Source organism: Oryzias melastigma, linkage group LG15 (genome assembly GCF_002922805.2).
Source record: "Oryzias melastigma strain HK-1 linkage group LG15, ASM292280v2, whole genome shotgun sequence".
NCBI lineage: Eukaryota > Metazoa > Chordata > Actinopteri > Beloniformes > Adrianichthyidae > Oryzias > Oryzias melastigma.
In genome coordinates, this window is record NC_050526.1 from 9,918,592 (window position 1) to 9,945,375 (window position 26,784).

The 26,784-nt window shown below is 39.7% G+C and overlaps 1 protein-coding gene across 1 annotated transcript in view; it reads left to right on the plus strand.

Annotated features, from left to right (window-relative positions):
• The window catches only part of bean1 (brain expressed, associated with NEDD4, 1), a 64,589-nt gene that overhangs the window by 32,578 nt on the left and 5,227 nt on the right, over positions 1–26,784 (plus strand). Inside the window, exons 3-4 of the mRNA XM_024298004.2 lie at positions 17,186–17,389; positions 17,473–17,614. Of these exons, the coding sequence (XP_024153772.1) occupies positions 17,186–17,389; positions 17,473–17,614 (346 nt within the window). The remainder of the gene's footprint in view (positions 1–17,185; positions 17,390–17,472; positions 17,615–26,784) is intronic.

A 26,784-nucleotide genomic window follows, 5' to 3' on the forward strand; every position in this document is an offset into this window, starting at 1 on the left:
ACAGACTAAACGCATGGTTCAGGAATCGATCTGGACCAAAATAAGGTGACTCGGTCCAGACCAAGGGACTTTTTCAGTCTGAATACATCCATTTTTATAATTCTTATTAAGAGACCAAGCTGAAACCTGGAGTTGGACCTGTTCTCCTCAAAGGTAACTTGAGGACCTTAATGTGAGTGTAGTAAAACTGCTATTTTCTCTGTTTTCTTGTTTCACAAATCTTTCTATCTGTTACTTTTGACATGATTTTTGTGTTACTTAAATTCAAAGTCAGTACGTCCATCCATATTTTTCAGTGTCAGGTTGTGAAGAGCTGCAGGAACACCGAAGCGTTGGAGTGTTCAAGCGCAGTAAAAACTCTGTAAAGTTCTTCATTTTCCACTGACTCATCAAAATATCAATGCGTGGTAAAGCATCAAGTTTCCACCCCCACTCCTGCTCAGCTGTTTTCAAACCTGACGTTCAAATCAAACCATTTCATAATAAATCCTAAAGTAGGATTCAGCAATAATCTGCGTTCAAATGTTTCCTTTTGTGTTTTTTCTAATGCTGTTGTTATTTCAACACAATTGTAGAAAAGTTGAATGAACGACGGCCCTCCACATGTCATGACTGGGACCCAAAGGAAAACAAACTAAAGCAGCAGCCCCAAACCATCACGCCGCATAAAAAATGAATGAGTTAGGAGGAGGCAGATGATTAAACAAGAGAAAGGCAGGAATATGGGCCAGTTGGGTGTGATAATCCGTCTCTTTGCAAACTATCCCACGAGGGAGGGATACACGGGGGAAGATTAAGGGAGAGTATAATATATTCTGACCCATATTCATGCAAACAGTCATGTGTTGTGACCCACATTCTACCTCCATTTCAATATAACATTTAATACGAATGTATCATTCGGGGGTTGAAATCTGGATTTTTAAGAATGAATGTAATATTAGGCTGATCTGAACCATTAAGAATCGCTTCAATGTTTCTGCTCTCTATAGATCCAACACTTATTAAATGAGAGGAGTCTGAGACAATCCTATGACTTTCCCTGGTTTTATTTATTTATTTGTTTACTTATTTTGTGTGTTTTTTTCTTGGTCTGTCGTCTTGAATGAAGCAGCCCCTCATTTCTCCGTTTCCACTGCTGCATCTGTCAGTTATCTAAACAAGACGTTAGGCCTGGAGCGTCCAGAGACCCGTGTGTGTCGAGCACAGTGCACTGACACAGCTGAAGCCTGGGTTCCTCTGCATTCACATACGAGGTTTTCACTTACCACTGCATATTTAATAGAACTAGTCATGTTTTTTTTTTCTCTGAAAGGGATATTTTTGGTCTCAAAACTGCTTATGTTTGAAAGAGGAAAGAGTGCAATAGTTGGATCTACCAGCTGCTGAAAAATCTCCAGAAACACAAGAGATTAATTTGTCTGTTACTAAGCATAAAAGCATGCCGTAAATCACGTGTCAAAGTCAAGGCACGAGGGCCGGGTCCGGAAATTCTATCCGGCCCTCCAGATCATTTTATTTTATTGTTATTAATGGCCCGATGTTATCTTGGCTCATTTCTAACTAGTATAATTTTGATAAAATACTGAAAGTTATTTAAGGCTTAAGTTGATTTGGTCTGGAATAATAATTTTTCCTGCATTTTTATTATTCATAATTATGTTAAAAAGTTACAGTTTTTGGCATTCTGTTAGCTTTTTAAACTATTAATATTTTGGCATTTACTTGTGCGATTAAGTTTGATACCCCTGCTGTAAATAATTTTTATCTACTCTGTTTTACAGCAAGATGATAAAAAAGATAAAAGTTTCTAGATGGTAATAATTCAAAGTCTCCTTAAAATTAAACTACAAGAGAAATGTGCTGATAAAATACTTTCAGGTACCGCACACCAATTTAAAAATAACAGCTTTTAACATGGACTTAAACAATGCCAGAGTACAGGCTTGTCTCACGTCATCTGGAAGACTGTTCCATATTTTAGCTGCATAAAAGAGAGACAGCAGTTGTTTTATTGAAGGTCAGTGAATACCATTAGATCTCTCTCCAGCCCACACAAACCCCCGTCACATCTGTCTGTGACGCTGTATTCTGTGAGGCTGCAGCTGAGACACAGAACTCCTAAAGAATCTGGTTCTTAAGCATTGTTCAAAGAAGTGGAGGAAAAAGCAGAGAAGAGGATGTTTTAGAGGGTAAAACACATTTATTTTCCAAGTTTTAGTAAACATTTTTTCAAAGATTTTGGATCAAATATACACACTGAATTTTAACAAAAACAGAGGAAGAATATAAAAAAACACCAAATATAAATTCACAAGCTGGAACATCCACATTCCATTGAATCAAATCTTTACTGTGCTTGTTTTTCTGAGTCTGAAGACTGAACATGGGTCGTAGTAAGACTGGAAAAGTCCATTGGTACAGACCTAGTCCGCTTCATTTGGTTTGGATCGAGTCTTTAACCTTGTGTTTGGTCTGTATTCAGACTGCCATTCTCTTTTGAACCAAAGCTTGTATACAAAATGACTGACAATCTCTTCTGTCATTGGCCAGGAGTTATGAGGATGATGAGAGAAAGGATAATGGAAGTCCTGATGGTTCACAGTTGGGATGGTTCACTGATTCAAACTTTATAATTTACTGAACAATTTTGAACGTTTGTATCAATGTCAGATTCAACACTTTTTACCTTTACCCTGGTTGGCATGCTGCAAAACGGTTACTGAGGAGACAACGATTGAGAAGGAACGCTAATAAGTGTTTATGACATATAGATTGTCAAGAAAACAGTGTGAGAAGCAATGTGTGGCTTACTTTAAAGGGTACCCAAACCCTACATTAACTTTTTTTGTCTGTTGACCTCCATAAATGGAGTTTAAAAGTGCTGTCTGTTGGTCATTGCCAATTTTTTAACAAATTAAAATAAACTTGTTAAATTCTTGAAAATATAGTCAAAACCGTTTGTGTGCTGCCCTCTACAGGTTGAGACGAGGTATTACAGTTTAATTACGTCATTTCAGAAGTCCCACGTCATGATCTGCAGCTCCAGTAATCATAACATTCCTGTTCCCAAGCCCCACTCCTGTGACTGGATTTTTACATTCCAGCTGTGGGTGGAGTCAGCCTCCAACTTCCCTGTTTTGTCACTCTGTAAGGAAATCAAATGAGTCCAGTCTAAATACACCCTTAGCTATTTTTGTAAGGCCATTCTGATAAAATTGACTGTTTTTTCTTGTGTTGATTGGTTCTCTTTATCATTTATTTTTTTGTCTTTATTATATTGTAGATAATTAGGAATTTGTATAAAAGGCTTTGCAATGGTGTCACCACTACACTGTTTATGGTTATGGTAAGGATCAAGATTAGAGCTCATTTCCCCAGAGATTATTTTTTAAATAGTATTTAACTTTCATAGCCACAATATTAATTGCAGTGTTCACAAAAACTGGCAGAAAGACGTAGCAACTTGGGCGCCAATGCCATTTGCAGGATGCTAATGCACAAGTACCCATATTTTATTCATGGCAGTATTTGTTTAATTCATGTTTTAGTTCATTCATAAATTCTTTTTTTGTCATTGCTCGTTCTGAATCTGACTCTTCTAAATCCACTCGTCTGTGACATATCTTGGATCTTTTCTCTGCTCTTTTGGTTGATTCTGTCAAAGCTGTAGATGTCTCACCTGGAGAATGATTTGATTAATGTGGTTTTCCGGCTTTTGTGGGAATTTTTGATCAGAAGAAGAAAGTCTAATGTGACTTTCAGGAATGTAAAAAATATATTTGTTTCTTTTTGAAAGAGAAAATGCTTTGGAGAATCCATCTAAATTTATATTCCAGAGATTTTGTACAGTTTTCTGTCGAGTTATTACACTAAAAACATTTCAAACACCTATAGATACAGGCGTTGAACAACAAGGAGAAAGAATGATGGTCATATTTGTAAAATAAGTCATCATCATGAATTATATTTTTCAGAATTATTTTATAAATGCATCTAATTTTCGCCTTGGGTAAAATTTGATGTTTTGGATGGAAAGTGTCTCCTTCTCTGAAGATCTCAGATTTGTGATCCATGAATCAAAGCTAAACATTGTCATTTTTTTCCAATTATTTAATATTTACGCAAGTTTTACCAACATGAAACATGTTGTGACAAATATTAGAAACTCATGAATCTATTGGGTTTTTTGTGTCATTTGTGGTGAAAAAAAGTAAGGAAGCATACATTCAAACACAGAGGCACATGTTTAAGATTTTATTTTGAGACTCAAGACAACAGTATCCTGTAAAATCAAGGAAACTTAAAGATACATAATTTGCTACTCTCAAAATTCAATTATCTTTGGTGGTTTCACAAAACAAATAAATCCATGCTGTTTCTGAAATGTCTTACAGTCCATATTACTGCACAACAAGTTATCTATTCCAGTTTAAAAACAGAAAAAAAGAATCCATTTGTCTGATTTCATAATAAAAAGCATCTGACAGCTTTAGGACAGAGAATGAATTCAGATTAAGGTTTTCATTTATTATAAAGCTGAAAATAAATCAAAAACAAGTTTATTTATAAAGCACTTCTCATACAACAATAATGTGTAGTGCTTTAAAAGCTTAAAAAATGAAATTATTAAACACACAGAGTGCTCCTGTTGAGACGTGACTTCCCATCCTAGGACGTCTCCCCGAGTTCTGTTTTGTCAAAGGAGAACCAAAATCCACGAGGTTAAATCATCCCAATGTATTTGGAGATGGAGAAGGTAATGTGGATGAGGCAGGCCATGCGGGATGGCTGAAGAGAAAATGGTCTCCAGGTCTGCTCCGTCTCCAAATAAATTTGACTGATTTAGTCTCCTTGATTTTTTTTCTTCTTGACAAAACAGAACTTGGGGAGATGTCCTAAGAAGGGAAATCACGTGTCAACACTCTCAACCCTCCCGGCCCTCCGCGGAATAATCAAACATAAAATAATGTAAGAATAAAACTCAAAGTATAAAAAGAAACATCCAGAGTGTCCTGGGTCTTCCCCGGGGCCTCCACCCAGTGGGACATGCCCGGAACACCTCTCCAGGGAGGCGTCCAGGAGGCATCCGGACCAGATGCCCGAGCCACCTCAACTGGCTCCTCTGGATGTGGAGGAGAAAAAAAAAAGAAACAAAAAAACAAACTAAGAAACTGGCTTAATGCTGAAAAAGGATATTTTTGCGATCTGTTCACACCAGCTACTGACCTGTTCATGATTACAGAGGACGTCACCATAGGACAGAGGTGTGAAACTCAATCGCACAAGGGGCCAAAATCCAAATCACACCTTAGGTCGTGGGCCGAACAGGATAAACATTTATTGAACACTCTATAACTACATTTTTATAACTTTAAAACTGTAACTTTTTAACATAATTTTGAACTAGATATATAGCATTACCTGCGATAATCAGCTGACTAAAGTAATCAGCTGACTAAATTTCATCATAGTGGGTCCCTCAAACAAGTCTTACATTATGGATAGTATGAATCCAATGATCCGTCATTCCAGGTCTGAAATCCAGTTTATTGCATAAAGTGATAGATGTCATGAGAGATCTGCCCTCCAGTTTTCTTTTGGCTTGCCATGCTGGAGCTGTTGTGTTAGGATTGATGCAGATAGATTTCACAGATTTAGCTCATTTTTTTTATCAAATACTTTTTATTGATTTTGCACTCTTTACAACACAAACACCTCCCTCCCACACAAGTATACCCAACACACCCAAATCTCAGCATATAAGTAAATTGTACATAAAATATATAATTAAAATAATTACTTATACATACTTTACAAATATAAATAAATTAAGAAAATAAATAAATAAGTAATTAAATACATTTAAAAAATAAATAAAATAACAATAAAAAAAATATATAAAAATTAAAAATAAAATTAAAAACACATTATACAGAATTTAACTAATAGTAAAGATGTAGTAGGCAAAGAAAATAAAGAAAACGAAATATAGTCATCCCTTTGACCTTTTCCTCATTTCCCATCCAGCTTTCCTTTCTTCCCTCAGCTGGAACACAAGATCACCTTTACTTACAGCAGATGCAGTTTAGTCAGCTATTGTTTGGTCACTAAGCTTTAGAGACTGATCATTCAAAAAGGTAGTAAATGGAGTCCAGATTTCATGAAAATCTGCAACCTTATCCCTCACAATATATGTTAATTTTTCTAGGGCCAAAGAGTTGGACATTTCTTTCAACCACTGGTTAGTGGTTGGCCTCTGGACATTCCTCCAGTTCAGAGCTATGACCCTTTTAGCCTGTAGCAGCGAAAAATCTATTAATTTATATTTTTTTGAATTTATTTTTAAATCTTTAGGATACATATGTAGCACGCATAGTTTGGGATCCAAAGGGATAACACATGATGTCAACTTGGATATTAAGTGGAGGAGTTCTGTCCAAAATATTTGGAGCTTTTCACAATCCCATAAACAATGAAGCAGAGTCCCCTTTTCTGTGTTACATTTAATACAAGTGTCTGGTATGTCAGGATTAAAATGGTGCAACTTTACAGGCGTAATATAAGTCCTAAACAGCCATTTGTACTGTAACAATCTGTTCCTTGTGGCTATTGTTTGAGTTTGAGCCAAAAGACAAGACTTGTTCCAGTCTTCAATACAAATTTCAGATTTCAGATCTCTCTTCCATGCGGATAGAAAGGAGTTAGAACTTTCTTTAGAACCTGCCAAAAGAATATTATAAAATCCAGATAGCTGACCCTTGCTATATAAATTGTTCACAGTATAGTGCTCAATAGTAGACAGGGAGAGCTCCATTTCAGTTTTAACCTGCGAGAATATGAAACTTCTAATTTGTAGGTATTTAAAAAAATATTTTCTGGGAAGATTATATTTTTCTGCCAAGTGCTGGAACGACATCATACTACCCGCATCATATAGATCTCCTATCTTAGTTAACCTCCTGTCCATCCAGTGTTTAAATCCCATGTCATTTCTACCTGGTACAAAATTATTGTTCCCCCAAATAGGTGAAAATTTTGAAAGTGAGATAGTCTGGTCTAAAAAAGTATGTGCTTCATGCCAGATTAGTATTGTGTTCTTAAGGAAAGGGTTTTGTGTTTGCTTTTTAAGTGTTTTAATTTGGGATGAATAGATGTATTGGTACAAAGGAAGCCCAATTTTATCATTCTCCATCCCCACCCAAGCTGGCACCTCTTTTGTAGAAAAATAAAACATTGCCATCCTAAGCTGGGTTGCCCAATAGTAAAACTTCATGTTTGGCACTTTAAGTCCACCCCTGTCATAGGGTAGGTAGAGTAGAGAAAGACGCAGTCTAGGGCGTCTGCTGTTCCAAATAAAGTTAGAAAAAAATTTTCTTAGTGTAGTAAAAAAGGAAGCTGGCAGAGATAGAGGGATTGATTGAAACAGATAAAGAAATTTGGGTAGGATTGACATTTTGATAATATTAATGCGTCCTATCATTGAAACAGGCATTGGTCTCCATCTATCAAGTAATTCCTCCACCTCTTTCATCAGAGGTTCATAGTTTTTTGCTACTATATCTTCCCAATTGGGTGTAATTTTAATTCCAAGATAAGTGAATCCTTCTGGAGTGTGAGTAAATTGTGTGGGGATGGTCGAGCCTTTTCTCTCAGCTTCATTCAACAATAATAGGGCGCTCTTACTATTGTTTATTTTGTAGCCAGAAAACCGTCCAAATGTGTGAAGGAGTTTATTAAGGGACTCTATTGAGGTGTTTAAGTCTGTCAAGAACAAAACTATGTCATCTGCAAAGAGTGCCAGACGATGTTCCTCTCTCCCTATTGTTATGCCTGTTATTTCTGGTGACTGACGTATTGCGATAGCCAGGGGTTCAATAGCGAATAAAAATAATAATGGGGACAGCGGACAGCCTTGACGAGTGGATCTACATAGTTTAAAGGGTTTTGAAACATAGTTATTGGTTAGAACTTCTGCCACAGGGTTTGTGTACAATAATCTAATCCACTTCATATATCTTTCCCCAAAACCAAATCTTTTAAGGACTTCAAAAAGATACTCCCATTCTACCCTGTCAAAAGCTTTTTCCGCGTCTAGTGACAGGAGTGCATGTCCTTCTGCATTGTTTTTTGCAAAAATTATGTTCAGCAGTCTGCGTATATTGTGGAACGCTTGCCTGCCCTGAACAAACCCATTTTGATCTAGGTGAATCAAATGTGGAATCAGCTTCTCAATTCTTTTGGCCATTGCTTTACACAGAATTTTGGTATCACATGACATTAGGGATATGGGACGGTATGATGTTCTTTCATTGGGCGGTTTACCTGGTTTCAACAGGAGAGTAATAACCGCAGATCTTAAGGATGGAGGCAACACTCCTGTCTCATATGACTCCTGTAGGGTTGCAAGAAGGTGTGGTAGCAGTTTCACAGCAAACTTTTTGTATAGTTCTATAGGCAGACCATCTGGACCAGGAGCTTTACCGCTACTCATTTCTTTCAGAGCTTCCAGCAGTTCCTCCATAGTTATGTTTCTTTCCAAACCAACCTTTTCTTCCTCAGTTAAGGTAGGCATTTTCAAATTATCCAAAAACTGATGTTGGATCTCAGGGTTGTCAGATTTGTATAGATCTTCATAATATTTTCGGAAGGCGCTGTTAATTTCAATTGGGTCGTTAAGCTCTTTTCCATCATCCAGTTGTATAATGTTAATAGCTCTGTCTGATTGAATTTTTTTAGTTCTCCATGCTAGCAGTTTGCCAGCTTTCTCGCCTTGGTCATAATAAGACTGTTTTACCCACATCAAATTTGCTGCGATTTTGTTTGTTGTCAACTCATTGTATTGCGCTTTTAATTGAATAAGTTCCTTATATTTTTCTGGATTGTCGTTATGATACAGATGTTGTTCAATTTCCAAAATTTTTCTTTCTGTACTATTAAGTTTGAGGTAAAATGTTTTGGATTTGTATTTATTAAAGCTCATTACTTGACCTCTTATGAAGGCTTTAAATGCCTCCCATCTTATTGATGCATTGGTTTCATTTGTATTTAAGGCAAAATATTCATCTATTTTTTCATCAATAAATTTTACGAAATCAGGTTGTTGCAGCCAACTGGATTGAAAACGAAATCTTTTTGGAGGAGAGGTTAGACCTGACACCGGCAGCTCTAGCGATATTGGGGCATGATCAGACAGTAAAATATTGTCATACCAACACCTTTTGGTTTGAGATGTTAAGTTTCTTGAGATAAGAAAGTAATCGATTCTAGAATATGTTTTATGAGTTGTTGAAAAGCAAGAATATTCTCTTTTACTGGGATTGAGATGCCTCCAAATATCTATTAAATTCAAGTCATGAGTGAATTTCTTAATTACGCTCCTAGTTTGTTGATGGGAGGTATCTGTACTAGTGGAACGATCCAGAGCTGGCTACAAAACACAGTTAAAATCCCCAGCAACAATATAATGACCAGAGTAAGATGATACTGAAAGGAACAAATTTTGGAAGAATGAGGAATCATCGCTGTTGGGGCCATACAAGCACACAAAGGTGAACTGGGTTGATAGGATGTTGCCATTAAGTATAATGTACCTTCCAAGTGGATCAAGTTGTTCGTTGTTTAACTGAAAGGGGATTGTTCTGTGAATTAATATCATAACACCCCTAGCATGCAAAGCAAAGCAAGATGAGTAAACCTGTCCTGGCCACCTCTTTGTTACATTTTTAACATCAGCATTTGTCAGGTGAGTTTCTTGTATAAAAACTATGTTGGATTTTATTTCTTTAATTCTGTTAAGTACTTGTTTAAGTTTTATTAATTTGTTTAGTCCTCTTACATTCCAGCTAGTAATTCTTAGTTCAGAGCTATTGGCCATGGGATTGGATGTTTCTAAACCTTATGGTGATAGGGAGACATAAACCAAACATAAAACGAATAAAAATAGCAACCAACAACAATTCGAAAAATATACTGAGAATTAAAAAATCCCTTAAAGAACCCCCGCATGCGTTTCTCAGAACAAGGCGCATCAAACAACCCCCCCAGATGTAAACTCCGGTTATGCAGAACACTAGATCCACCAGAGGAGGAGCTATGTTCCATGAAACCTGATACATACTTCGTTGTGCACTAGTTAAGAAAAATGAGAGAAAGAACATCGACTACATCTCTACCTGCTATAATACTGGGGAATCATATAAAATTAACTGAGTATCTATAAACAAAGGAAACATATTTAGAAGCGCATGGAAGAGTGTGCGCGCTGCTCTCCCCTCTCCTATTCAGTCCTATTCTTAAAGCAGTTTTGTCCAAACTCACATTACCAACAGTGGCAGAGTTTTCCATTCAGTTGTTAGAGCTTGGAGCTTTACTCGAGTCTGCCTTCATCCGCCGAAGATAGTCTTTTGCCTCATCCACAGACTTAAAGATCAAACGCTGATCGTTGTGCGTGATCACCAGGTGTGCCGGGTACAGCATCCCATAGCGGACATTCAGGGCGCGGAACTGAGCCTTCACTCCATCAAACTGCCGCTGGCGCTGACGGGTCTCTGCAGAAAGATCCGGGTAGAAACTGATCCGGTGGTGCTCGAACCGCACATCTCTCAGTTTCTTCGCTGCTGTCAGTATTTTTTCACGGTCTTTGCAGTTTAGGAGTTTCATGATGATGGTTCTATGGGCGGAGGAGCGGCCCGGATCCACCGGGCCAACACGGTGCGCTCTTTCGATAACAGGGCTGGGAGTGAGGGTATCTCCCAGCACGTTGGGAAGCCAGTTTTCCAGGAAGCCGCACAGATCCGATCTTTCGGCTTTCTCAGGCATACCGATGATTCTAAGGTTGGATCGTCTGGCTCGATCCTCCTGGTCCTGAATTTTGCTGGTTAATATTCCCACTTTGTCCTCCAACTGTTTGACTCTTTAATATTGTTGATAGCCTCCATCACACCAGCTGATTGTTTAGCGGAATCCTCCCTTAGAGCGCGAATTGCACTAAGAATGTCTCCATTTGTTGGGTTGTTGGCAGCTTCCTGCTTCGAGCTCACAGGGGAGCTAGCTCTTGCTGCAGCCATGCTAGCGCCTTCATCCAAAGTTGTTTTTTGTGCAGCTTTGGACGGTTGAGATCCAGTTCTGTTGTTTTTTAGAGGCATGTTGTTTAATATTTCCCTCCCCAAATCGCTAATGTCGATATCAGTGTTTTTTCAGTTGACTAGTGAAGAGCCACGTTAACAGCGACTGTTTAGCACTCCGCCATAACCGGAAGTCAGATTTAGCTCATTTAAGGAAAAGTAAAGTTGGTAAAGGACATTTACACAATGAACTTTCTATGTCAACCCAAAGGGATGTCGTATGTCCAATTAGACCTCAACAGAAAGGTAAAAAACTAAAATAAACAGACAGAAAACAGTTGGCCACGAGGGATTGTTTTTATCAAAAATAAAAAAGGAAAACAATTAATTAATAAATATAAATTTCAACTAATATCCAGATTTTAAAGGTAGGTTTGAGCCTTCCTTTAAAACCACATACGCCTCAGGCTGCTGCTGCTGAGTTCGGGGGTGTCAACCACAGATCAGGAAATGGCTTTTCTGTGATCCAGCTGTACGCTATGCTGGAGGTGGGCACAAGTTCAACAATAAACTTTAGTGACAAGCTGTCAAAAGGAATTACCTTTGTTGCTGTTTCATTATACATCACCAGATGCCGTCCCCTACACAGCAGCAGCAGCAGCAGCAGCGTGGAGAGAACTCTCCATCCACAAGAGTCTCAGGAGGAAGTCTGATCATACAAATAACTCCTTATGAAGTTTGTGACCCCCCAGTACAGCTTTAAAGTGAAGAAGCAACAGTTTAAATCATTCTTTTTGTCATTTTTTGGTAATTCTCTCAAGTTCTCTGAACAGGTGGTTAATTCTGCTGCATTATCTGTTGAGGGTAAACCTGTAAAAAAGACTGACACACCTCACTCTGCTGTCTGCCGTTGCTCCTCGTCTTTGGAACTCCCTCCCATTGTCAGGTTGAGGGATTTAAATCCCAGATCAAGACATTATTGTTCAGGAGAGCTTTTAATTGATTTTTAGTTCTTGCTTTATTATGTTTGAAGTTTACTTTTGACTTTAGTAGATCTTGTTTACACTGGATTTTACCACATATCTGTATTCTAGCTTGATTTCATGCCATCTTTTGTAAAACATTTTGCGATTTCTTTTTGTGAAAAAAGACCAAAGAAATAAGGATATTCTTTTGTATTCTATTCTGCTCTTACCTTGTGGGAAAAAGTTTTTGTTTTGACTTGAGGAACTGTGAACACATAGAAAGTAAAAGGTTTTAACTGCAGGGATAGACTTTATTTTCAGAAGATGGAGGACAAATATGAACAAAAACTAGAATAAAATTGCATTTTTAAGTAATTGTTTTAATCCAATTGTTGTAAATCAGGACAAAAAATATAATTTGGAGACCTTACATCGTCTTTGTACTGTAGAAAATATGCTGGGCGAGCCACAGCTCCCTGCTCCAATCTTTACTGATGCATCCACTTTCAGACAAATACATCCATTTACGTCCCGGTTTTCCTCGTCTGAGCTGGAATGTGACTCAAAACTGTACAGCTGGATCGCTCTGATATTGTTCGCCATGTTGATTTGGGGGTTTGAGGGGCTGTAAGCTAGCTGGGGAGTGTGTAAACAGATGGATGACGGGAAGTGGGGATGGGCTTGCTTTGTGCATGCAGTCCTGCTCACAACCCACAGGCGTGTTTCGACAGAACTTTACTGCTGCTCTGCAGAAAATATGTCCTAGAAAACGAGACAGGTTTTTTGATGTCGCCTTAAAGCTGTATAATCAGAATGAAAAGAGCACTGGGAACTATTTTACAATAAATCCAAAAGATGATCGGAATACCAACGTTTTGTCCTGATTTTAATAAATCCTCTTCACATCCTTATAGCTGTAATGCAATTAAAATGCTTCTCATCAGCATTTTTTAACACGATTCTTTATGATATCCATAACTTCTGTAAAAGTTGAACCCAGGACAGAACCTTAAGACACTTCATCAGTCAATCTGTAGATGTATAGTAAAATCTCCTTTGGTGAGATAATATTTAAAGCTGTTAAACAGTTTACCGGTTATTCCAGCACCATGTCAGTATAATAGAATTGCCTGGTCTACCGTTTCGAAGGCTGCATTTAGATGGAGAGGTTCCTGTGAAGTTGAATCGTTACAATTACACGTAAAGACACGTTCTGAATGAGTTCTTTCTAAGAATAGCAAAGGAAAAATGAATTTGAGGACGAGTGTAGACATGAAATTTACAGAAAATCTTGTTATGAGAAAGAAAAGGAAGAGGTCAGGCTGAGAGCTTTCAGTGGGAAGACATTTAACTTCTTGAGCAAATCTGTATGTAATCAGATTACTAAAGACATTTAGATTAGAAACATTTCTAGTAGGAGAAAAGAAGTGAGGAACGAAATGGGAGGATGATATGAGGGGAGGGAGCATGAGTCTATACCACAATGAGAAGAGAGTAGCGTGGACTTCTGAGTCAGTCTGGTGGACTTCACTTTAAAATGACCACTAATGGGCAATTCAGCTCTGGTTTTTTTTACAAACCACCAGTGATTTAAAAAAAAAAAAAGTGTTGTTCAGTTCACCAAAAAATGAATTGCTGCACACATTTTTTAATATAAATACAACCAGTGATTTAAAAAAAAAAAAGGTCTCCTTGTTGGATTAACGAATTGCTGCACAGAAATTGATATTTCTCTATGTAAATCACATTTCTATGACTTTAAAGAGCCATTCAGGTCCATTTCTCCCTGACAGCAACCCAGCAGGATCCACAAAGTCTGACTTTACCCTTTTAAAATAAGACACTGATTTTTTTATAATGTTATTATTAATTTCAAAATAAAAGACGTGCTTTTTTCCACGTAGGATTATCTCAATGCAATAAATGTAGTCATAGGAAGTGTATGACAGCAGTGAGAAAAACAAACAAAAAATATATATATATATTATTTGTGGTGCTTCTTTGTCTGGAATTTGTAAATCTAAAAAGCCAAAATTAAATCAGAGCAAATAAGCTGCCCTATTTTCTAACCGTCGCGTACACTTCAAATCTTTCAATTTGTTAAAAATAGAAAATCCACCCCATAACCCTCTGCCCTTAAAGTACAAATTCTGGAAAGATTCAGAACATCTTAGCAGATTAACACAGAAACAAGATATCTGATGAATTTTTCTTATGATGGAGGACACATATGAAGAAAATTGATCTTAAAACTACATTTTTGAGTATTTATTTATTCAAATTATTGTGAATCATGAACAAACAAAAAAAATTGCATTGGAAAAACTGTCAGGAACAAGTCGATGTTGAAAGCAGCACACCATATTTTCTGTGCACCACACACGGTCATGCACAGCTAACACAAACCCCAATACAGTGGTGATAATGTTTAAATTGTCTTCATCACCAAGATGCAGTTTTCCTTTTTTATTTGGTTGCAACATTATTGGTCTTCAAGTGACATGAGAGCGACAAACTGTAATGAATTTTGGATTATATCCACAAGTTTTTGTTGCGTTTTGTAATGTGGTCCTTTGATTGTCTTGATGGTCCAAATTTCCAGCAAACATTCAACTTTGCCTTCAGACTAGTTGGACCCCATTGTCCCATTAAGAAAGGCTATCTAGAACCTTGATAAAATCAAATAACTTTATTTTATTTATCAGCATTGTAGCTTCGTAGGGACCGTCAATAATACACGATGCAGTCAAGCAAACAGGCAGCGCAAACAGACGTGTCACATATATCATAAATAAAGAAGATCAGGGATGTTTGTAATCTAATGATGATGAAGAATGGATGTGTACGCTCTAGCTCTAATTATCTGTCACACGCTGAAATGGCAGAAGACCTCAGGGAACCTGAGGAGGAGAGAGTGGATGAAGAGAAATGACATAATGGGAAGAAGGAAGAGGAATCAAGATAAGTGGTTTTAACAAGTTTTTGAAGCTTTTTTGTTGAGTTTAAGATTAACACAATACATATACAAGGAAACTCACACATACATAAAAGCAACACATACACATCCATACATTATTGGGGAATTGTGTAGAAATACAGACATCTGAGTTTGGGTTCAGGTGAGTGTGTGTTCACTAGAATGCACTATGGTGCTACAGTAAAGAAGAAGCTATGACCACCATTGGAGACTGAACCCATACACCTTCACCTCCTGGACAACCCAACACCAGGTGTAGGAGCACAAAGACATACTGTAGATAAGACTTTTATTCATGTTACTAGGGGAAACTCTGTGTCATCAGCAGCATTTGCAAGGACAGAGGGACTGTCCTTACAGGTCCAAAGCAGCCCCCACCACTGACCCCCAGGCAGTCCAGGGACACTCTGAAGGTGCCAACACTGCACCTAGGCAGTCCACCACTCTGCCCTATTTGTCCAAGATCTCTTCAAGAGGCGCTGCAGGAACAAAGCCCTTGCAATAGCCAAGGACTCTTCACATCCTCTCCATAGGGTTTTTGAACTGTTCAGGCCAAAGATACAGAAATCTAAAGGGCAGAACCTCCAGGTTTACCAACAGTTTTTTACCACAAGTTGTTATACAACTAAACAACTGACCTGATCTGTGTCTATCTTTGGTCTCCCCTGAAGCCAGGTATCATGTTTGGACCTGTTGACTGGCTAGGCAGAAAATACTGTGGCATATTTTAGGGGAGCATAAAGCAAAGAAGGGAAAAGTTAGGGGGTTGGAAGAGTCAGGGTGAGTGGGGTTGCTACTTCTTCACTCCCTTTTGTACCTTTTATTGCTCTTTTATTGTATTTATTTGTGTTTTACTTGTATGTTAGGTTATTTAACACTTTTATATTATTGTTTTAACCAGCTGGATGGCTCAGTTGACTGGGTGTAGGGCTGCTACACAGGAAACCTGGGTTCTATCCCCAGGGCGTCCATAATCCAGATTTGGTCCTTAGTTCAGGACCCTTGATGCTTCTGTCTAACTGGGTTCCCCTGTGTCTTTACAATATACAGGGTTGCGTCAGGAAGGGCATCCAGCGTAAAAACTCTCTCCAGAATTATTAAGGCGAAGCAGTGGATGCTGTTTCACTGTGGTGACCCCTAATGGGATAAGCTGAAAGAAGAAGACATTATTGTTTTAATTTTTCATTCTCATGGTCCCAGGAAACACAGTTTCACTTAGTCTGCAATAAGCTGTATGAAGGCAAGTGACAATAAATCTTATATCTATCCAAAGCTTCTATCTATGAGAACTGGACAAAGCGATCCCTCCCTGCTCATGTTCCAAACTCCCAAAGACTTATTATGAGAGATCAAGTTAAGTCATTCTGTTCATTCTGTCAGAATATGCTCTGATACTGTATAACATCTTCTTGCAAATCCTAATTTTTTCACGATTTTTTTTCTTCATCGCATATTATTGAAGTTATTAACTGACCATTAGATGCTTCATTAAAAGCATGTGGTGGCGGCTGGCTCCCACCTGGAACATTTGGTTGACAGATTCTCCCTAACCTACTTTCAGTGGAAGGGGTGTGGACTTCCAACAAGCTAACAGCGTATCGCAGAAAAATGGCGACTGGATTGGCTTTGGTGGAGCCGCAGTAGGGCATTTTCTATGGGTGGGATCACTGTCTAGTTCTCTTTATACAGTTAATGGGCAAACCAAGACTGAGCAGACTGTATCACCAAGGTAATAGTGGAAATGGTGAGAAATCCTGCAGGAGAGAAATAAAACCCTCCCCATCTCAGATGTAACATGATAAGACTTAGTTTGTTTTCTACGCTTCATTTACAATGTGTGCTAAATGCATTTTGAGTAGTTTTGCTTAGGAAGATGTGTTGTATTAATATTTTTCTGGCTGTATGAGTAGTGATTTCATGAGAGAAATAAAAATAAAAACAAAACACATCTCTCATTCATGAATCACCCTCACTTTCTGGACAGGAGGGGTCAGCCTCCCCCCTCTCCCTGATTTAGAAACCATGCCTCTCAGCTGGTCACTGCTATTTTATTCCTCATTTCTGTGCTCAGTCATAACCATCCTTGAGCTGTCGACATTAAAAATGAGCATCTTTCATATACATGCTTGCAAAAGACGCCTGACCTTCTCCATACGTCTGTGTCCATCTCCCTGCAGTGAGCTCCAACCAGAGCCATGGGGAGTACCCCGACTGTCACAGCGAGAGGGAGTCAGGAGGGGAGGCCTCTCTCCTGGTGTCTCCGCTGGTGGTGGCTGGGATTGTTATAGGCCTCGTCCTCTTCCTCTCCTGCATAACCATCATCATCGGAAGTCTACGCAAAGACAGTCGATTCCGAAACCCACATCTTCGAGCTAGCTACGGTCGGTATCTGTTCAATTATACCCATCGTTACCAATGCATGAAAAACAGATGCTTAAATGTCTTCATCCGTCCCTTCCTCCAGGACCAGATGGTTTTTCCTTTGGTGGTTCAGCAGGGGAACTGAGGTCCAGCTGTCTAGAAGACTTTCCTCCTGCTCTGGACTTTGACGTGCTAAGAGAGAATCTGTCACATGTCACCAACCTGTACCCCGACTCACCGCCACGGTAAGGACTGAGGTGGTAGAATACCACTTGATAGTGACCCAACCCATGCTTAAATGTGTGCATGATTGATCAGGAATCATTCATTTCTAGTATCTGATTGAAAGGGAAACATACACTTTTTGGTAGGTCATAAACTTGAGTCGCCAAAACGCATAAACTCACGACATGTTCCCCCAAGAAGTGGATAGATATGCCACTTTTTGCCAATTATGTCAAATGTCAAACGTAAAATTTGACTGTCCATCCTTCCGGTCAATTCATTGTTCTCGTTCGACTTGGTTTGACCCTTCTACTGTGGAAATCCGTTTATTAAAGATGCTTCTACCTTTGTTGCCCTTTTAAAAGGAGCAGAAAGGATTGTTAGTGCACCTTGTGTGAGTGGAATGGGGAGGCAAAGAGGAGCTCTAGAAAAGGCAGTGTTTTTGATCTAAATGTCAGCCCATCTAATTGGCAACGTTAATAATTCAGAGAGATTTCTCCCTGCGGTGCATACCTGCTCATCCATGCCTACCAAAAGGAAGTGTCCTAATCCAGATTACACATTTTGGATTGAACAGTTTCAATGTTTATTATTTCATTTCTTACTATTTTTTTTTTATTGCGTGTGTCCTCTAAAACCTTGTATTTAACAATATTTTTAATAAAGCATCCCATTTTTCTGCTTTATACATGTTAATTTCTCGAGTACATGTATTATTCCGAATTAGATTTAAACGGACTCAACTCCAACTTCCAGCGTTTACCTTTCATCTCTTTATCCACTTTTGTGGTCAAGTCTGACCTTTCAACAGTCACACATGACTTGGACCTATTCCATGACAATGGATCTGTTATGCATTTCATGATGAAAACATGTTTTTTAAAATATATATTTTGGCAGATATTTTGAGCAAAGAAAACTATTTCTGGATTTAAAAGAAAGTCATTTTTCAGGTTTTATTTGTACAGTCTGCAATCTTTATGGAACCATCTTTTGGCAAGATAAACCTCATAAATCGTTCAAAAACCTCCAGGTAGACTTTAAGGGGTTATACTATGAAAAACAAACTTTTTGAGCTTTTAAGTGTATTATACTGTTCATTCCTCACTATTGATAGTGCGGTTGAGTAATCCTCTCTTAGTACCAGCTCCTCCCATACCCACAAAAACGAGCGGGTCCTAACGTGCTGATGTCACAGATTAAGGACAGCCCCTTTCAGGAAGAGTTTGCTCTTCCAGCACCACTAACACTAACACCAATTTCTTCACGTAGAAAAAATCCTTCATTTTAGAATTTTAAAAAAATGTATTATAATGTAAAGTAAAATATTGAAAGTTATTTCAGGTTTAAGTTGATTTATTCTGGAATAATATTCCTGCCTTTTTATTATTCATAATTATGTTTAAAAGTGTTTTAAAGTTTTAAAAATGCATATTCTAATAGCTTTTTGGACTATTTTGGCATTTACTAAGAATTTTTCAGGCTATTTTGGAGTTTGGCTATTTCTAGCAGTTTTGGCTCATTTGTTTTTTTTTCTTTTTGAGTGTTTTAGGTTTCTTAGAGTTAGACTAATTAATGGGGTTGTACATGCATTTATCAAGTATGTTCAACCCTGTCACTAATATTTTGACGCTTTTTTTACAGGCCTTTTTTATACTTTTTTTTTTGCTCTTTTACAGTTTAGCTATTTTTTTCAGCTACATGCTAGCTGTTTTGGCTAAACTAGGTTTGTTTGTTTGTTTTTTAAGGCTAATTTGGCATTAAGCTAATATTTTAGCTGGCTATCAACTTCAGCTTTTTCGGCTCTTAGCTTCAGAGTTTTTAGCTATCAATTTCAGCATCTTCAGCTATCAGCACTAGCTTCTTTAATGGCCAAAATCAGCTTATAGCATTACCAGCATTATCGCAGGTAATGCTATAAGTCTAGTTCATAATTATGTTAAAAAGTTACAGTTTTAATGTTTTAAAAATTGTGTTTTAGAGTGTTCAATAAATGTTTATCCTGTTGGGCCCACGACCTAAGGTATGTTTTGGATTTTGGCCCCTTGTGTGATTGAGTTTGACACCCCTGGTTTAAGGGGTTGATTAGTAAAACTGAGCGTAAGGAGTTACACATTATTTAGACCCGAGACGAAGTGTAATCATAACTTTTTAAACTTGAACTGATACTGGCATTTTTCTTTCACTTCCACATGATCTTCCACACAGCTTCTGCTCTGAGAGGTTTCAGCTGACTCAACAGTGTCAGTAGCACTCCATATGGTTCCTCATTCATGCTGCTTTCACAGCGTCGCACGATTCTGACCAAGCATTCATCATTTCTAATCCAAGGCAAGGATGTGCGATGGAGCTGCACTTTGGAACCAAAGTATCTTTTAGTTTGTGCGATATTGTCTTGCAGCAACACACAAGTCCATTACCCTGCAGGACAAATACATCATTTGTGAAGCAAAACACCTGGTAGCTCTAGGGTCTGGGGTGCCTCAGCTGCAGCAGTCTAATGGAGACAGAGCTGCCATGGGATTTCTGGTAAATGTAGCTGGTGGAAATAATAAATATACAGCGTCTGTTCTCATTCCAGCCCAAAACAGAGACACAGAAAAACATGCAACCGCAGAGAAAGGAGAGCAGAGAAACTACGTCACTGTTGTGGCAGGAAACCTGAGTGTTCTGAAGCGCCTGAGGGAGCGGGAGGTTTTTTTTGGCAGTGATGATGGGGATGGCAGCCAACGCACACACAGATCCATGCAGTCCTATAAACCTTATGTTTTCTTTACAGTAATGTTGGCAGATCGTTGTGTAGTGTACTGTCAACAAGCAGGTAGCTGCGGTCATGTGATGCCCCTGCCGCGTGTGTGCACGGATCACAGATGGTTGAGGGAAACTCAGAAAACTCAGATCAACAGCTCACCTACTGAGACTGTGAACGCCTCGGACACAAACGCACACACTCACCTGCGCTTACACAGGAACATCACAACCACACACTACTGTTAAGAGCGACTCACACTCGGGGATCAGCTGCTCACCTGTGGAGACTGAAAGCTTCTTCTTCCTCTCAGGGAGAAGCCGTGTGTGTGCGTTCATACATGCAAATACATACTTCCTGGACCCTATAAGCACAACACAAACTGTTGCATGTGTGACAGTTAAAAGGGAAAAAAAATGTTTATCTTACACTAAAAGAAAAAATCTCTGTCTAACACAGATAACGCTCATTTAAGACTGATTTAAGATTCATAATAAAAAACTTATACTACTGTAAACGCACATATTCACACTGCTTGGGACTATTGCATTACACAAAGTACCAACCCATAAACACCAGGAGTTTTGTTCCAGCCAGCAAAGCCAAGGGGTTTAAAAGAGGGCAGAAAATGTGGACCCCAATTAGGTTTGTCTGCAGTTTCTGCAGTGGCCACACCTGTGTTGGCCTCATTGCCTTAAGTGGCCACTCAGTGGGTTGGCTGGCTACGCTAGCCAGCCTAGCCTCCCAGTGAATAGCGTAGCATGCTAGCAAGTTCAACCACAGCAAGCTTTGCTGTATCAAGCTGGCAAGCTCTGCTGTAACGAGCTAGCAAGGTTCACTGTATTTGGCTAGCGAGGTCTGCTGTTGCAGGCTAGCGAGGTCCACTATAGCAAGCTAGCGAGATCTGCTATAGCAAGGTAGCGAGCTCCACTGTATTGAGCTAGCGAGTTCCAGTGTATCGAGCTAGCGAGTTCCACTGTAACGAGCTAGCGAGGTCCACTGAAGAGAGCTAGCGAGATCTGTTGTAGTGAGCTAGTGGGTCTCAGTGTATCGAGCTAGCGAGTTCTGCTGTAGCAACCTAGCAAGCTCCCCTGAAGCGAGCTACCAAGCTCTACTGTAGGAACCTAGCGAGCTCCACTGCAGTGAGTTAGCGAGAACTGCCGTACTGAGCTCTGTTGCATCGAGCTCTGCTGTATAAACCTAGCAAGTTCTATTGTAACGAGCTAGCGAGGTCCACTCTAGTGAACTAGCAAGCTCTGCTGTATCAAGCTAGCGAGCTCCACTGGAGAGAGCTAGCGAGGTCCACTGTAGCGCGATCGGCTGTACTGAACCCCGTTGTAGTGAGCTCTGCTTTCAAGCTAGTGAGCTCCTCTTTATTGAGCTAGCGAGCTCTGCTGTAGCAATCTAGAAAGCTCCACTGTCCACCAGGCGGCTGGCTTGCGTAGCAAGCCAACCCACTGAGTAGCGACTTAGGTCAATGTGGGCAAACACAGGAGGGGCCACCACAGAAACCATGGACTAATCCATTTGGGGCCCACATTTTCTGCCGACTTTCAATCCATATGGGGCCCACCTGGCCTTGCTGGCTGGGGTTGGGCTCAGTGTCTTGCTTAAACACATGGGCAGTCAAGGTGGAAACCAAGCCTGCAACTCTGTTGCTATCTCTGCACCACATTGCTTGTGGGAACTGATTGTTTAGGAAAGCTGGTTTTGAAGAACCGGGAATAGAAAAGCTTTAAACATTTCTTTCCTTTAACACAATCTGAAAAAGCACAAACTCTGCCTAAGAGAAATAATTCAGTCACTTACATATGTGTACTGAAATGTAATGAACAGAACTAAAACAAATCTGGAAGATTGAAACTTAAATCAGTGTAGACACACTCGTCTTGTGGTGCTCTTTGTCCACAGGAAAAGGGCAGAGCCATGCCAGTTCTTCTACGCAAGCAGAAGTACAAACTTACACACAGACCCACAACGACCAAATGCTGTCGGCCTCTTCCATGTTAACTGCAGCTCAGCTTTGTAAACCGTTTGAACCATTGCAGGAAGTCCTCTCTGGGTGCAGATTATATGTAGGTTTATGTTTGTATTCGTGACATCCTCATTGTTTTTAGGTATTATTTATACACTACGATCAGAAAAATAGAGTACAGAAGAGAAATGTCGTCCATTGCACAGACATATTAGCTCTCACAACGGCAAAGCTAATAGTGCAACTGGATCAGTTTTCAAAAGAGTAAAAAAACTCTGTATCCCAAGAATCAACATTGATTTCTGTACATTTAAAAGTTTCTCTTGCATCTGTCAAAACACCCCCTCGTCTTACCATTGTCTGCATTTACGGAAACAAGCAGTATGCAGTTTGATCAATGATAGACTGTGCATTTAGTGTATTTTCTTTAAACAAGCGGATAAATCTGCAAATGGGTTATTAGAAATGGTCTTACTAAGAATTCTTATAGTAAGGAAAAAAAAATAAAATCACTAAAACATGTTTTCTATAATTGAAAATATTAATCTTACTTGCTTACACTTTAAAAGCATCTGCAAACTATATTTATTTGAGCACAATGGACACTTGGAAAATTTACATTAAAAAAGAAACAATTTGGGGCTCAAGTTCGACCCTTGTGGAACACCACAAGTAACGTCCTTTATGTTATGTAACGAGCTACTGCTGCTGCCCTTCATCTATTTCTCCATATTTATTTGATCATGTTAAGTTCAATGGCTCATTAACACATCCTATCCTGTCTTTGATATCTTACGTGGATTTTCTTGCCTTTGCAGGTGGTTTTCGTTGGCTGTGAAATAACCCTTCTGTTTCCATTTGTCTCACTTCCATTCCAGTTTTTTAAAGTGATCTTGTTCCTCACTTGACAGGTAAAGGCTCACATGTGTCTCATTAGTCACAACAGATGAAGCTCATAAAATGGAATCACAGCTGGAGGGCAGAGTCGGGGCTGAAATGAAGAAAAATGACGGAGCAGACAGAGAAAACAAAGCAGAAGGGAGATACAGCAGCAGCATCTTCAGCAGGCTGGAAACAATCTTGATGTTTTCCTTTTCATTATATTATTTAGATGATGCTTTTTAATCTAAAGCTAAAGTAAAAGCAGCTGTTTGCCTCTATATTTACCTCCTCTGTCCATTCATGTTTGGAGGAGTGGGGCTCCACCTGACTAACACACGACTGCAGAACAAGTGTAAAACAGCTCATTCATTACCCAGTATGAGAATCCACAGCGGGAGCAAAGCCGCGTGACGCTCCTGGGAGCCAAGTGTGTGTTTACACCTCATTACAGCTGCAGCTAATTTTCCACCATCTTCAATTTTCACCTCAGCGTGTCCTGATACATCAAATATTCCTGGTTGACTTCTTTCCTTCAAATGCAGCAACCATTAATAAACTGTCAAAGACATTTGAAAACATAGTTTTTAAATTCAGAATACACAGATATTATTTCACATTTCTAATTCATTTATTATATTTTGACAAAAGCTTTCTAGATCTGTTTGAAAATATCTGACCTCAAAACCTGGTTTTGCGATAGTTTATCTGTTTGTTTTCACAAGTTCAGAGAATTTCTGTCCCAAATTCTTCAAGATAATTCAGGTGTTTTCTTTTTTTAAACGGAGCTGCGATTTTACCCTCTTTCTTTATGTTGAATCATGAACTCTGGCTTGTACCCAGTCAAATGTGGCTGCAGTTCTTTGCATGTATTTCTTCTTTTCACCTTCTCCATGTGTCCTTGTTGTGTTTTTTTAGGGCTGTCAGATTTGTCGCGTTAAAAACGCATTAATTTGACATGTGCATGACGCCGACAATTTTTTTGACGCATTAATCGCAGATTTTCTCATACATGCCTTTCCATACCGCGCGCAGGCGTCCCTCATCACCCTCTAACTCACCGGCTGCTCTCACTAGATCACGGGCGGGTCTCCAACCACCGAGCTGCTAGCTAAAACCGGCCGGCGCTAGGACCTGGAGAGCTCCTGCATCCAGTACCACGTCTGGTGGTACCAGCTCGCGTCCGGCGCCGCATCCCGAGAGCTGCGGACCCCCGACGTTCCCAACAGCAAGCTCACCGGGGGACGTTTTAAATGTAGTTTAAATAACGGCAGTAATTTGTAGATGAAAAGATAAACCTCAGCTTTGAGTGTGTGGCCCGACCCTCTTTCGCCACGCGAAAATATGCAAAATATCCCAAAGTTCTGGAGGTTTAAGCGTGATCCAGCCCCAGCATAGCGGTCTGTCTGCCGGCATATTCATGGCGTGAGCTCCGCTGGACACGTCGCTGCATCGAGCTGCAGCCAGAGAACGGGGCGGCAGTAACAGACTGTCAAACTATCCACAGAGTATCCCGCTTTTCTCAGTCTTTAAGGTTTTAAAAAACAAAAGTTAATTGGAAATGATAAATCTCTATTTCATTTATTACTGCAGTTCAGCAGAGGAGGAAAAGATTTGGTCCTGACAAAAAATGAACATGAAAGTGTTATGGAAATTTCATTTTGGATGTTTTTTATTTTATTTTACTGAACGTTGATTGAAGTTTTGAATTTAAAATGCCCTTCACTTGCACTTGGGCTTTTGTTAGGCATTTTATGTTACAGCCTTTTATTGTTAAGAAAGTTTATCTCAATACAATGTTACAAAATAAAGTATTTCTGATGAAAACTATTAATTTTGCCATTCTTGTTTTCATAATTAATGTAGAACTGTTAAATTCCACGAACCACACATATTAATTTGCGATTAATCGCGAGTTAACTATGGACAAAATGCGGTTAATCGGGATAAAAATTTTAATCGCCTGACAGCTCTAATTTTTTTATTCATTTTGTTCAATCAGGTTCTTCAGTGTTCTCTGTGTGTGAATAATGTGATTCTGGAGAATCTCACGGCTTCAGAAATGCATTTTTAAGTTTTTCAGGCTGAAAATGTCAGCTTCATCTGTAAATCTTAGTATGTTTATTTACAGTGTGATGACAGAACACGTTTTCCTCGATTGAAAGTTTGTTCATGTTATTTTTAAGGGTATCTGTTCCTATTTGTCTTTAAAGGGTACCCAAACTTTAAATCAACTTTTTTTGCCTGTTGATCTCTATAAATGGGACTTTAAAAGTGCTATCTGTTGGTCATTGCCAAATTTTGGATAAATTAAAATAAAATTGTTTAATCCTTGAAAATATAATTTTAAAAAAACTGTCTGTGTGCTGCCCCCTACAGGTAGAATCGAGGTTTTACAGTTGAATTTTGTGAATTCTGTGAAGTCTTGCATAATAATCTGCAGCTCCAGTAATGATAACAGTCCAGCCCCCAATCCCCACCCCTCTGACTGGATTTTAAAATTTTGGCTGTGGGTGGAGTCAACCTCTAACTTCCCTGTTTGGTTACCCTTTAACCCTTTAACACCTGGGGCATCGCCAATGACGCTTAAACACAAAATCTTTAACTTACTGTAACTTTTTAACCATTAACACAGAAATTCCAAAAGATTCTGAAGGAGAGAGGAGTCGCAAGCTAACAATAAAAAAAAAAAAACAGTAAATCAAAGAACTGGAGCTCCGGTGTTAAAGGGTTAACTTTAGATGCGATGTTCTGCATTGAGGCTTCATTTAAAGGTCTTGTGCGGTGAAAATCGTGATTTTTCTTAAACTGCAATAAAACATTAGTATTTATGTCACAAATGAACCCCGTATAATTATTTTGTCACCCGCGGCCCCGTGCACTCTCTTCAAGCGTTCAAAGATAGCGCGGTCGCTCAGATTTTGGGCAGCCACCGATAAGTAGGTCATAGGTCGTGTGACGTCAGTACAGGAACATCCAGCTAGATCCGCTAGTGTTGTGATGACTTTCTGGGCATGGAATTACTTAACATAATAGAATCTGGACTGCCGTGGATTTGGGGATTCGAACGGGATAATGGTGAATAGGATTGTGGTATTTGGGTGCAGTAATGTGCCGAAGAAGGGGGTCTCCCTTCACGAATTTCCCGTTTCAATAAAGGAGAGGGGCGCTCCCCGGTCACGGGGAGGCTTTGAGCCCTCCCCGGCCCTCCGGAGGAGGAACGCGGGGGGGGGACGGGCACCTGGCGGGCACGCGCCGGACGGCCAGGGTGAAGCCGCCGTGCCGCGCTGAGGGGGGTTTGCGGTTCCGAGGCCCCGGGCCGGGCATGGGGGGTGCCGTGGGTTCGCCGGACGGTTGTCTGGCGCCGGCAGCCGAGCCCGCACAAGGGCTTTTACTCCCTCCCGGGGCCGTGAGGCCGGTGGGGGTGGCCTCCACGTGGCGTGGGGGGCAGGAGGACTCCGGCGGCCGTCTGGAAAGAGGACCCCTGCGGAATTATCATTACCGGAAAAGGAAAGGCGCTGCCGCGGAGCGTCCTTTGTCGTCCTCCTCCAGGGCCGAGGCGGATGGAGCCCCCCCCCCCCCCCGGG